This window comes from Heloderma suspectum, chromosome 2, assembly GCF_057233095.1.
Source record: "Heloderma suspectum isolate Gila_16-S chromosome 2, 16-S_ref, whole genome shotgun sequence".
Taxonomy (NCBI): Eukaryota; Metazoa; Chordata; class Lepidosauria; order Squamata; family Helodermatidae; genus Heloderma; species Heloderma suspectum.
The window spans coordinates 160,103,223-160,117,471 of NC_139459.1; the positions used below are offsets into that span (position 1 = coordinate 160,103,223).

Sequence of the window (14,249 nt, forward strand, 5' to 3'; positions counted from 1 at the left end):
GATAGAGCAGGTTTCCCCCTTCAAATACCTGGGTGTATATTTTGATGAGACAAGTTCTTGGAAGATTCAGCTCCAGAACATTCAAATAACAGCACAGAAGACAACTCGAGCGATCTTGAAATTTTTCTACTCCAAGGGAAGCAGGTTGGTGGCGCCAGCACTGAATGTGCTGCTTGGAAAAGCTGTTGCTCAAATGCAATATGGGATTGAGATTTGGGGGATCAGGCATAACAATTTGAAGGAGTTGTCAGAATAAGTTTTTGCGATCATACTGGCAGTACCCCCAGGGACCCCAGCTCCTTTTTTCAGGGCAGAGACAGGCGTGGTATCAGTAGGAGCTAGGGTTCAGAAGGCAGCCCTTCTATATTATAAGAGGGTCCTGGATATGCCAGAAGATCGCCTCCCCAAGCTTTGCTTAAAAGAACAAATGAAGAAGGGTGGCTCGGCTAAGTCATGCCAAGAGTTGCTAACCTCTAAAAACATTCTTTTAGATATTTTTACTATAAAAAGGTGTCCCCAACCAGTTGTGTCCGACTCTAGGGTGCGGTGCTCTTCCCCGTTTCTAAGCCGAAGAGCCAGCGCTGTCCGAAGACGCTTCCGTGGCCATGTGGCCGGCATGACTGAACACCGAGGTGCACGGGACGGGAGCTCCCAAATGAAACAAATGAAGGCGGGAGCTCACTCCGTCACGCAGCACTCGGGTCTCGAACTGCTGACTGAGGGATTGGCTTTATAGAATAGATAATAGGCAGGACCTAGATCTAATTAAATGCTCAAACTTTTCTCAGTGGTATTATTTGTTTAAAATGGATCACGAAAGAGCTCAATACCTGCAAACTCTTACTTTTGCTTGAGAACCTCATTTACAGAATTACGCTTCCAAACCATGCCCACAGCATTCTTGGATGGAAGACAACTAAAGGCGTAATCAGAAACAATCCCAATGAGGGAAAATTGGAAAATAGAAGAAGCAAACGTGGCAACACAAAAACCTTAGCAATTATCTGAAAATCAGAAGGCTGGAACTATTTCCCTCTGAGGAAAGGTCACAACATTTGGGGCTCAGTAGCTTATATAAAAGGCAAATAAGGGGCAACATGAGAGAGGTGCATAAAATTATGCATGTTGTGAAGGAAGTGGGTAGGGAGCCATTTTTCTCCCTCTGTCATAGTACTTAGAACTTGAGGTCATCCCCTGAAGTAGATTGGTGGGAAGTTCAGGACAGATAAAAGGAAGTACTTCACACAGCGCATAGTTAAACTATGGAATTTGCTACCACAAGATGTAGTGATGGCCATGAACTTGGATTAGACAAGTCAGATTAGTCTGAAAGGGAATTACAAAAATTCATGGAGGATAAAGCTATCAATGGCTACTAGTTAAGATGGCTACCTATTACCTCCACTATCAGAGGATGTATGCCTCTGTATGCCAGTTGCCGGGTAACATGAATGAGAGAGTCCTGCTTGTGGGTTTCCCATGGGTACCTTGATGGCTACTATGTGAACCATCAAGGTTCACATAGATGCTGGACTAGATAAGTCTTTGGTCTGATCCAGCGGGGCTCTTCTTATGTTCATACACATGACACGTGAATAGCTACATAGGGGTTTGAATGTGATTTCCTGCAAGGAAGTGTTTGTGATGTAGACATTTTGTAACAGATGAATAGGCCCTAAGGAAGTCTACCAAACATAGTGCCAGGTATCAGCATGCTGTGTTCTGGTTGGACATTCTTACTATGGCTGTTAAGATAGTCAGCCTGTCAAGCATGGGTCTGAAATGGCTCTGCCATTTAGAAAACTAGATTGCTGAAGGATATTAGTTTACTCTCGTGCTTTCTAAATTGTATTTCACTTCCAACAGCACACATATTTGGTAGATCCTTCATCCCACATAACCCGAGTCATAAGCCACAATCCTTAACTTCAACTGAACTACCCCGAAAGATGACAACGAGTCAGCCATTGCGTTCCTTTCACCCTTCAGTCATTTGGAATACATTTTTGGATTTAGAGGACTTTTGGAACCCCCTCGTAGTAGGTGTCATATAGGTGTATTTTGCATAATATTAAACATTTCCTGAGTCCGTTTAATTTGCGAAATGTTTTCTTTTTAAGGCACATCACTATTAGTCCCATTTTACAGATGACAAAGTGAAGCTGTAAAATAGCTTGACACAAAGAGGCCAAAGCAGAGAGGAAACACAGAGGCCCTGTTCAGGCGCTCATGGAGTGGTTAGGGTAACTAGAGAAGGGGGCTTAGTGAAAACAAAATGCACGTGCCTGTCACACAGCTGGGAACCACCCCGGTCTGTTGTTACCATAACCATTCTCCTGCCGCCGCTGATCCTAGCAGCCCTTGTGCTGCATAAATGCGCATGCTGGCTGCTCCATCTGTCACTCTGTGACAGCAACTATAGGGAAAATTTGCGCTGGCTAGAGTGTTGCTACAAGTGCAGGACGCTCTAGGCTGCCATCTCTATGGTCACGGCCTAGGAACCACCAGGAACCCGCTCTAACCACTGAAGAGCCTGCCACATGTAGCGGTTAGCAACCCCAGGACCCCTTAACCCTGATGCAGGGGAGTGGTTAGCCAGGGTGGTTCTGGAACCATGGTTAGTGGGGTTTTCTCCCGCCGCATGACAGGCTAAGCCACTGTGGTTCGTGCAAATTCCCTAACCATCATGGCTTAGCGTTACGTGTGAACAGCGTCAGACAGTTTCTCAAAAGCAAGTCCAACTCTTTATCCATTAAATTACAATGGATTTCAAGTCCAACACATATTTGTTCCTCCCACTACTATCCTATATATGCCTAGTGCTTTGTTTTGGCAGGAGGGGCAAAGGAACTAAGAATGTATTAGATCTAATCACAAGATTGACATCTGGGTGGATCTCAACTGGAGTTTATTGCGACAAGGTAGAAGCATGTGTGCGAGAAAATCACCTCTGAAGACTCTAGTGAGGTGACATGGAGGAAATTAGTTGTGCTATTCTTGGTGTGCAGTCAGAAGGCCTCAGCTTCTATGGAAGCAACAAGCAGTCAGTGCATCCAGACGACAGCCAAAAGGTACTTTTCACATATCTGCCATTTATAGTGTGGCATCCTGTGACAAGAATAACTCGGGTTACAACTTGATGCTGGAGCTCCAGTGAAAAGCATTTGAGCACATTTAAATATTCTGTGTCTGTGACCTTTGAGGACGGAGTGCATAGCTATTACGCTTCTAAAGCTTTCAAGGCAACAGTGTGACAGCCTTTGCCATAAACATGTAAGATTAGAAATACGTCAGGAAGAACATTGGGAGTTAGGCACAGGATCTTGTTGGCATACTTCCAACAAGAAGACAGCATTGGCATGAAAAAAAAAAATCCCGCAATACTAACCGTGGCAGCCAGCCAAGCTATTTACTGCAACAAAATCCTGCACCCTGTGCTCTGCCCACCTTCTCAGTCCTTACCTGAGCTTCCTCTGCCCGAGAAGAATCATTCCCTAACAGTGGCTCTGGCGGTGTTTGAATGGTAACAGACTTCTCTGAGCGACTGCCATCTTTGCTCCGTGGCGACTTGTGCCTGTCCCGGCTCCTTTTCCATAAAAACAAGGAGAAAATGGTTTTACAAACTTATTGTTCTGTTCTTCAGCAAATGTTAGCCCTGACAGCCTAGCAGCTGGTGAAAGAGGAGGCAGATTGCCATACGTTTTTGGCCAGGACAACTGCAATCAGACTCTTCGGCATGCAAAACCATTTCAAATGATCCCGGCAAGAGAAAGAAAGGCCACACAGCAACCCAACTCCTCAGGCAGATGTTTAAGAGGATTAATGAGGAAGTGCAATAGGGTTCTCAGCTTTGAGGAACCCCCTCAGTGAGAGATAGCAGATGAGATCCTATTTCATTAACCTCTTGTGACCTCATTGGCCACAGTCCATAATCTGCTGCCTCCAACAACCACTGCTTAGGACATCATGTGGCAAGTCCTTCAAATATTTTGGAATCTGCTGACAGATCTCACTTCTTTTATTTTTGACCCTTAAAATCCCGCCTACACACACACACACACAGCCACAGCAATGCAAGGGAAAAAGTAGCTGTTTGTACTGAAGTAGCTGCCCAGGAGATTCCTGGCAGGCGTGGATTCTCTTGCCTCAACAGCAACTGAAATCTCCCACCAACCCACACTTATGCTAACCACCACTGGATCCTACTCATAAGCCCTAGATGGTTGGGGAAAAGTCAGGCCCTCTTGCCCAAAATTCAAAACATTTTTATACAGCAGCAAGTAGCTGAGGAAAGAAGGGAAGCAAAAAGCAAGGGAGAAAGGGGAAGCTATACCCAACTGAACGCAGAGTGCCAGAGAATAGCAAGGAGAGACAAGAAGGCCTTCTTAAATGAACAATACAAAGAAATCGAGGAAAACAATAGAATGGGAAAGACTAGAGATCTCTTCAAGAAAATCGGAGATCTCAAGGGAACGTTTTGTGCAAAGACGGGCATGATAAAGGACAAAGAAGGCAGGGACCTAACAGAAGCAGATGAGATTAAGAAGAGGTGGCAAGAATACACAGAAGAACTATACAGGAAAGATCTTAATGTCCCTGATAGCCATGATAGTGTGGTCACTGAACTTGAGCTGGACATCCTAGACAGTGAAGTCAAGTGGGCCTTAGGAAGCGTTACTAACAACAAAGCTAGCGGAGATGACAGTATTCCAGCTGAGCTATTTAAAATCCTACAAGATGATGCTGTTAAAGTGCTGCAATCAATATGCCAACAAATTTGGAACACTCAACAGTGGCCACAAGACTGGAAAAGGTCAGTTTATATTCCAGTTCCAAAGAAGGGCAATGCCAAAGAGTTCAAACTACCATACAGTTGTGCTCATTTCACATGCCAGCAAGGTTATGCTCAAAATCCTACAAGCTAGGCTTCAGCAGTATGCGAACCGAGAACTACAGGAAGTACAAGCTGGGTTTCGAAGAGGCAGAGGAACTAGAGATCAAATCGCCAACTTTCGCTGGATCATGGAGAAAGCAAGAGAATTCCAGAAAAACGTCTATTTCTGCTTCATTGACTATGCTAAAGCCTTTGATTGTGTGGATCACAACAAACTCTGGCAAATTCTTAAAGAGATGGGAGTACCAGACCACCTTACCTGTCTCCTGAGAAACCTGTACAAGGGTCAAGAAGCAACAGTGAGAACCGGTCATGGAACAACCGATTGGTTCAAAATTGGGAAAGGAGTACGGCAAGGCTGTATACGGTCGCCCTGCTTATTTAACTTATATGCAGAGTACATCATGAGAAACGCCGGGTGGGATGAATCACAGGTTGGAATTAAGATTGCCGGGAGAATTACCAACAACCTCAGATACGCAGACGATACCACCCTAATGGCAGAAAGCGAAGCGGCTCTAAAGAGCCTCTTGTTGAGGGTGAAAGTGGAGAGTGCAAAAGCTGGTTTGAAACTCAACATTAAAAAAACGAAGATCATGGCATCTGGCCCCATCACTTCCTGGCATATAGAAGGGGAAGAAATGGAAGCAGTGACAGCTTTTACTTTCTTGGGCTCCAAGGTCACCGCAGACGGTGACTGTAGCCATGAAATTAAAAGATGCTTGCTCCTTGGGAGGAAAGCTATGGCAAACCTAGACAGCATAGTAAGAAGCAGAGACATCACCTTCCCGACAAAGGTCCATCTAATCAAAGCTATGGTTTTCCCAGTAGTAACGTATGGCTGTGAGAGCTGGACTATAAGGAAGACTGAGCGTCGAAGAATTGATGCTTTCGAACTGTGGTACTGGAGAAGACTCTTACATGTCCTCTGGACTGCAAGGAGGTCAAATCAATCAATCCTAAAGGAAATCAACCCTGGGTGCTCATTGGAAGGACAGATACTGAAGCTCAAATATTTTGGCCACCTAATGCGAAGAGAAAACTCACTGGAAAAGACCCTGATGCTGGGAAAGACTGAAGGCAAAAGGAGAAGGGGATGCAGAGGATGAGATGGCTAGATAGCATCACTGACGCAATGAACGTGAATTTGAGCACACTCCGGGAGAGAGCGGAGGACAGGAAGGCCTGGCGTGCTATGGTCCATGGGGTCACGAAGAGTCGGACACGACTTGACGATTGAACAACAACAAGTAGCATCACACTGGGGCTGGCTAACTGGAAGAAATATTCCAGTGACTGAGTTTCCTGAGGCGACAGAGTTAAGCATGACATGGTAACAGATTGCATCTAAGCAGGAAATCTCATCTCCCTGCCCCCCAAATGCCTGAAGCCTTACTCTTTGTAGAATAACTGCTACCTTCCCAGTCCAATATTTACTTGGCTCTTCGTGTTTCTGGTCAGCCACTTACTGAGAGCTGCTGTTCACATGGGGCCTCCCTAAATGGATCCCATGACTAGGAGATAATCCTGGTGGTTTGCTCAGTATGCAGGCTTTGAATGCTACTGAGTAGCCCAAAGATAAAGGGTTGCAAGACCACAATCCTTTGAAAAAGCAGGAAATTGTTCCTTTCCTGTACTGATGGAAAAAATCCCAGAGTTCTGGCCACACCTATCCCAGGTATGTACACAATGGCCAAGACAAAATGCAAAGCTTTCTAAAGATGTTGCCTTTGTACTGTATTCTTAGTAGTAGTGGGTTTTTTAAAGCAGAATTGGCTAGTTGTTAAGAGCAGTTGGTGCCCAGAGTACAGTATTTTACTGGATTAAAAATCACAGCACACCTCTCTTATGCTCCAGAAAGTATATACTGTCCTTGATCATCTCCCATGATAATAGGGAAGGGGGAAAACATCCTTCCTGAAACTGTGGGATAACTCCATAAATGTTTCCTTCCAGCTTCTGCCCACTCAGTCAGGGCTCAGGGATGGGACTGTGCTTTTTGGGCAGAGTTTAGGCTTCTGGGATTCCCCCAAATCTGTCAGATTTAGCATGGGCTGGACCAGGAATTCCAGCATATCTTTACTCCCTCCCTTGGAATGTCAGTGCCCGTATGTTGGCAGAGGGCAGGACCTATGCTGCAGTGGGCCTCTTCTCTCTGAGGGGGACATAGAGTGGTAGATGCATTCAACATGGTGCTTTAATTTTCCAAGGCACATTTCAGCCTCTCTCACACCACACTAGCATATCCTGATACGTGGTCCCCCTGATTTGGGGGTTGGACTCCATGGCCTTGTAGGCCCCTGCCAACCATACTACTATTCTATGATGGTTTGGGACAGGGGCAGCCCAAGACATTTTGCTGCCTGAGGCAAAGGACAAGAAGGCGCCCCCTCCCTTTCCATATACAAAAGCTGACTGGACTGGCAGATTACTCTGTTTTAACACTGATTATAAGACAGCATCCTCCACTGAAGGCAGTGGAATACTGAAAATCTTGCAGATGTCCTCAACTGGATAGGGCCCATTTTCAAAGCAAGTCACACAAACATGAAAAACCACAGAAGTGACAACCAAATATAAATGTGCATGCAAAACTTTCCACTCTTTGCATTATTTCTCCAGTTTACAATTTCATAAGAAATAAGTGCAGTTGTGCAATCACAATATAAAGTTGACAATAATGTCACTCAAAACTGGCAAACCATTTCCAAACTCCAAAGCCTTTAAGCTGGACGTTGTGAACAGTGAACTATATTACAGTTTGCTCTGTGGATGGAAGAGGATCCTACGCTACCCCTCAGTCCTAAATACACTTGCCAGCTTCTTTAGGGAGTTTGTTCTTGGGGAGGGGGACTAAAAGGTGGGTGGGCACTTCATTTCCTGCTCCCGGAAAGGTCTCCAAATCAAGCTGGGTTCTGCAGGAATGTAGCTGAAATTGTGCTTGTGCCAAATTGGGTGTATCCATCTACTTAAGTGGCTTCAGTTTTGTGAAATGCACAGGAAGATTGTTACAAGCAAGATAACATTAGCATTCTGAATTAGCCCTGTACATTTCTGGCAGCCACAAAGGATGGCTTTCTTTGGACATCTAATCTCAATTTTCTCTTTTCTATCAGTTAAACATGACAAACAACTAACTGAATTACACTATCAAAAAGAAAAGTAAAAGAGACGATAAACTGAAGGTGAAGCCAACAGGAGGGAAATTTTAAAAGGCTCTGCTATGTTAATTTACACACGTGGCCCATCTTTAAAACTGCAAACGCACAATAGCATAAAAACAAGGCAGCCGGGAAAACTAGTGAGAGGTAGTTGTAAGGCAATGGACCTGTTCAGACATGCACAGGGGAGGGTGGTTAGGGTAACTATGGGGGGGGGGGGGTGTAGCGAAACATTTTGTTTGTCCATTTGTTTAAATGGACAAACCAAAATTATGACCATTATTCAGAGTCTGGAGACAGGAACAAAGCTGAGAGGACAGAAAACAAAGGCAAAGAGTTCTAAGCTGTATTTTTTATGCTGTAGACTTGAGAGCTCAAAAACTCCTTTGGGTTCTAATCTGTGGTAGTGCAACCATAGTTTAGTGCAGTGCCTGAAACAAGCCAACTGCAGCTGATTGGGGATAATGGATTTCAACTTCAAAAGTTAAGTCATCTTTTGTATTCTCAAAGTCATCAAAATAATTTAGGTTTGGTGAAAGGAGATGACTGAGCCCTCTAAAACTATGCAGAAAATAGCAGTTTGTTAGATCTCTCTGTTACTCTAACCACAAACTTGCCTAGAAGACTATGGTAGTTGCAGGTTGTGATAATATGATGGAGGATGAGAGATGAGAAAGGGAATGGGAGATCTTGGCAATGTGGGTTCAGAGTGTTACAGAGTAATGAAGAGACAACATCTGATTCCTCATATGTAACCAGAGCCTCTAAGAGACACGATTAGTTCCAAAGAAAAAACACTTGATGTGTTCTCTCTTCGGGTTTCTGCTGTATCCACCAACAGAAGTCACAAGTGGTACAGAGGTTTCGCTATACAATTGAAGGAAGCAGAAACTTTTTGAAGAAGACAACGTCTAGATGAGAGCTGCAATTAAGAAATGTCCATACCCTTGTCTCTGGGCTTTTTTGGAGTGACCTGAATAGTGGGAATATCCAGAGTAGGTTGACTCAGTATCCATGGCAGAAGAGAAGCCAAGTAACAACAGCGATTGGCACACGTCTTGCACCCTAGAGGGCCACTAGGTCCAGAGGAAAGGCTTTGGTGGTATGCTTAAATTCTTGATCATCCACAAGTCCAAAACTTCAAGAGAATAGCAATTCTAGCCTTCACTTCCAAGGAAGGAGGAGCAGCTCCCTTAATCTTCAACATAAACCTAAGAAAAGAAAAACTAATGAGAAGGTCTATTCAATACAAACAATTGATATATTCCCTGTGGCGACTCTTTTCCTGACTTTGTGAATAATATTCACACACTCTATATCTAAGGAGCTCAGAGGAAAACAGCAGGGCTCTTGTGCCTTTTAACTGTTGTGTGGAAGAGGAGGAATTTTGGCAGGTGCACCTTGTCGTGTTGAGATGAGAAAAGTTGCACCTACCAAAGTTTCCATGCAATTTGACCTTTAGCTTTTTGACAATGAATCTGAATAGAGAGAATGAAGTCACACCTAGGGATGTGCGAAAGTTACTTACCTTTTTGAAGGGGGTGATTCGCGGTGGGGGGGAGGCGCTCTGCACCTCCCCCCAAAATCCTAACTCGGCTGGCTCCGCTCTGTGGCAACTCTGCTGAGCCGCTGGCCGGGTGCATTTGCAGGCGTGCAGAGCCTGCGGACGCAAATGGTGGCGACTATGGCAGCTGCCATTTGCGTTCCTGTTTTTTTGCCGTGATAGGCTACGTAAATATTTACGTAGCCTATCACGGCAAAAGACAGGGGCACAAATGGCATCCCTGAGTTAGCCGTGATAGGCTACGTAAGTATTTACATAAGTAAGTATTTACGTAGCCTATCACGGCAAAAATGCAGACACAAATGGCGGCTGCAGACACCATTTGCAAAGCAGCGCAAACGGCGCCAGGTAAGTGCTCCATTTTGCGCACCTTTCGCGGGGTGGTGGGGCGGGGGGCTTCGTTCCGCCACAGATTTTGGGGGGCTGAATGCACTGGCATTCGGCCTCACTGAGATCCATGGCAGGATTCTCTGACATCCCTAGTCACACCTAAACCTGCTACACCCTGATCAAGGTAGGACTGTACTATACAATAGATTGCTGTCCAAAGTCATATATTTTTGTATTTCCATTTTTGTTTTTCAAAAATGCTGGATTGGTGATTTGTATAAATTTATTCGCATAAATTTAGGAAGTGTTATAGGTAGTCATTAAAACAACAAAAAGTCTTGTGGCACCTTAAAGGTTAACAGAAGTAGGCTGCAATCCTAAGAAGACTTTCCTGACAGTAAGCGCCACTGAATACAGTGGACGTTCTGTGTAAACATGCACAGAACTGCACTGTTATCGTAGCATCAGCTTTCACAGACTACTGGCTATAGTCAGTACTTAATGCATATTAATTAGATGCACTGACATTAAGCAAGGATCTTAGCTAGTTAACATTGGTGTGTTTATGAATAGCTTTTAAAAATTGTACATGTTGATTACTCTCTTCTACATACAGAAGCATCCTAACAGAACCTGTGTGCATTGCACTGGCACCAATTATTAATATTCACCCACATCTTGTGATTGGGTAATGACTGGCTATACTGCAACTGCTGCCCTCTACTGAAAAGTAGTAGAATTGCTCATCCTTGGAACTGAACCTCTCATCCACCGAGGCTTATGCCACAATGAATCTATTTTTGTATGTGTGTGTTTGCTGTGACAGACTGACATATCTTCTTTCTGGAGCTTACCCAATCCAAAACTTTTGAAAGAAGAGAATCAGATCTCTCTCTCTTTCACCAGTATTCATATAATGTTCTCCCTGCCACCCCCCACTCATTCTTGCCACACATATACTTTCCCCCCATGCCAATGGTGGATGTGGCCCAAGCCTGTAGAGAATGGGCCTTGGGCTCCTTCTCTCCCACACACAACCAGCCCAGCCTTCCCCCTACTCATTCTAGCTACGCACAACCACCCTTCTCCCCTCCCATCCTCCCTTCTCTCCCATCTCAGTGTGCAGATATACGGAGGATGAAATCTTCTTTCCTGCCGCAATGAGATCCCATTGTGCCTCCTCTCCCTGTCACCCAGCTGGTGCTAGGAACTGTTCCCAGCACCAATCAACTGGAGAGCAGGAAGGGAGGCAGCCAATCAGCTGGAGGACACCCTTGAGGGCCTGTCCAGATGTACAACCGTGAACTTCTGTCCAAGCATGCGAGCAACCAACAGGTTAGCATGCTGCTCAATGCTTTTGACTGGAATTGGCCCATTACGGTGAATGAATCCTCCGAACACCACTTTGGGCATAACCATGTGTCTGCCCTGCAAAGAAGAAAACACAGGAGGAATCACCATGTGGCAGTGGTGAATCAAACGTCAACAGTTCTGCTTGCCACACCAACTGTGGTGGTGCCTGCTGGCAAGTGTGATGAGAGGCCAGCTTTCCTCCCACCTTCAAAGCTGCAGAGCCAGGTGGAGAGATCATCCTGGCAGTTGTGCGGCAATTCCTGCACCTCCTCAGCTTGAGTTGGGAGGAAGGCAGGGGGTTGTTTGGACATTGTATCGCCAAGGCACCTGGTGAAGGCCAGAGTGGGAAGCCCCATCCGCTGGCCTCTCCTGCTCCCCAGGGAAGGGCTGGATGCTGCTGCCTGAATGTGCTCGGGGTGTGCAACAAGCCACCCTACCGGCCAGCCTTTCCAGGGGAGTGGATGGGTGGGGTATTTGGGAGTGTTGCACAGGACAGCTTGGAGATGGTCTGGGTAACTTCAAGCAGCACCATGTGCCACGCTAGCTCTTCCTTTGAGAAACGCTAGGGGGTGTTGGGTGCCACTGCTTAGGGAACTCTCAAATAGTGGGGCCAAGCCGGCCTGTCCTCCACCAGACCTTCCCTTGTAGACACATTGTACTTCTTCAGTCATTAATAGCGTGTCTCCATGTGGCACCAATGGTGCTCCTGGTATGCTGTGTTCTCTACTGTCATGTGTCTCTGATTGCAAAAATTCCTACAGGCTGGTAGGAAAAACGTTAGTGGATTTTCAGCTGTATTTTCAGTGGAGCCCATATAGCCAGGGCCAGTGACAGACTTCACGGGGCCTCCAGTAATGGTGCTGCCAATGGCCCCTCTGCCCAGGTCCGGTGTCAGGGGTTAGCATGGCAGGGCAGCTGCCAAGGGCCCATGGGCTCAGAAGGGCAGGCAGCAGGTGCGAAGTGGGGCTATGTACCAACCCAGCTCCTCCTCAAAAGTGCAGCAGCAACAACCACTTACCCCTTCACCAGGGTGGGGTGGGGTAGGGAGGAGGGCTTTTGTGAATGGCTGTGGAGCCAGCGCTTGGCTCCACTCTGCATCTGTCATTAGCCATCGCATTTGCAGTAATCTAAAATGGTGGGCGGCAGGTGCAGAGTGGAGCCAAGTGTTGGCCCTGCTCCCATTCAAAGTACTGCTGCGCGCCCCCCCCCCCCGAAACTTCTTTGTGGTGATGAGAGGGTGAGTGGCTGTTGCTCCAGCACCTTTAAATAGTGCGGACTGCCTGCCATCTTGGAGGCTGGCATGGTCAGGGATGAGCTCTTCGGCAGCTGCCCCACCACGTGGCCCGCTGACGTCAGGTCTGCATATAACAAAACCAAATCCAGCAGAGGACAACTCGTTAGACCAAAAGGCAACAGAGCTGCTCGCAAGTACGGCCTGGGCCTGTGGAGGGGGCACCTCATTACCTCCAGAGGCAACCAGTCCTACTGCTCTAGCAGGAGGACCTTCCTAGACAGCTGCTTAGCCCCAGCAGCCCTCTTTCCACACGCAGCTCAAGCCCCCCTGGGGTCGTTCGGCGGAAGACACGCGCTCAGCCCAAAGGGATCCCGTTTTTCGAGCGCACGGCTGCTCTGCGCGGCCCTCCTCTCTACACATCTCGGCCCCGCTATGCAACGGGAGGGGCCGCGCAAAGCGCCCCCCGCCCCGGGCGCTTCCCTTCCTCCTCCTGCCCTGGGTCGCCACCAGCCAGCCAAGCATACACAGTCGGAAGGACGCAGCGCAACAGCAGGGCCACCCGCGGCACAAGAGCTGAACGGATTCCGGGGCTCTCGGGGAAGGTAGCCGAGACGCACGGCTAGCTGCGCCGGGCGGGTCCGTCCTCTGTTGGGCAAAGGAGCGGGAGAAGCCGCGCCCTCGGCAGCAGGAGGAGGAGGGTTAATCTGCGAGCTCCCAGACCCGAATCAGCGACAAGGAAGGAAGAGGACAACTGACCTCTCGCTCGCCGTCGCGCCATTTCGCAGCCCCTGCTGGACGGGCGGGACGGGGCGACCAATGCAAAGCGCCAGCAAGCCCGCGCCGCCTCCACCGCTCAACTCCAAGCTTCTCCTCGGCGGCGCCCACAGCGGCGCTTTCCGCTTCCTGTGCCCAGGACGGCGGCGGCACGGCGCCGCCCCGCCCGCTGCCGAAAGTAGCCCTGCCCTGCCCTGCCCTGCCGCGGCCTGGTCAGACGCGAGAGCCGGGAGCGTTTACTCGGAAGCGAGCGGCTCATAGCTCGGCGCGGCTTCCTCCTGTGCAGGCGAGTGCGGCCGCTTCCAAGTTCGGGAAGGGCCGTTGGTTCTTGCCCTCTCTCCCAGGGACGGCGAGGGCGGGAGAAGAAGAGAAACCTGCAGTCCGGGCGTATATCCGCCTTTATTCGGAAGATGCCACCCTCCCGCTGTGTTTAAGGAGACTTACTTCCAAATCGATCTCGGTTCACTCGCATGATTTTTACACGCCCCTGGCCACGAGCTGCACCCACTGCTTTCTGGCGCTGCCACGGAGCAACGAGGCGCGGATCCTCGGGCTGTATGTAGAATCCTTCGAATCCAACATCACATCACAGGCTACATCCACGTACGCAGCCTGCACTGTGAAAATTGTGGCTCCATCAGTGCTAATATGGAGCAAAAAACGTGGACCTGAGACAGGAATTCTCTCGCTGTTTACATAGCCCCTGTCCCCCAAACACAGAAGCAAGTAAAAGTCGGGAGTAAATAAGAAACTCAGCCTCTTGAATTTGCATAAGACGGTACCACCTCTACCTACAATCAGTTCAGAGATCCCATCTCTCTTTACAGACTGAACCACAGAAATCATGTATCTGGCACTTCCTGGCATTGCCCTGCTACAGACACGTGGACCTCATTGTACCGCATGCCACCATAACCACTGTCAAATCACACATCACAT

The 14,249-nt window shown here is 47.7% G+C and overlaps 1 protein-coding gene across 3 annotated transcripts in view; it reads right to left on the reverse strand.

Moving 5' to 3' along the window:
- Positions 1 to 13,412, reverse strand: part of VANGL1 (VANGL planar cell polarity protein 1) — a 71,442-nt gene extending 58,030 nt beyond the window's left edge. For all 3 annotated transcript variants that reach the window (XM_084835447.1, XM_084835446.1, XM_084835448.1), the window contains exons 1-3: positions 13,293 to 13,412; positions 9,001 to 9,266; positions 3,463 to 3,586 (exon numbers count right to left, since the gene is read on the reverse strand). In XM_084835447.1, coding sequence (XP_084691573.1) covers positions 3,463 to 3,586; positions 9,001 to 9,071 — 195 coding nt within the window. In that variant the 5' untranslated portion in view covers positions 9,072 to 9,266; positions 13,293 to 13,412. The remainder of the gene's footprint in view (positions 1 to 3,462; positions 3,587 to 9,000; positions 9,267 to 13,292) is intronic.
- Between the last annotated feature and the right edge of the window lie 837 nt (positions 13,413 to 14,249).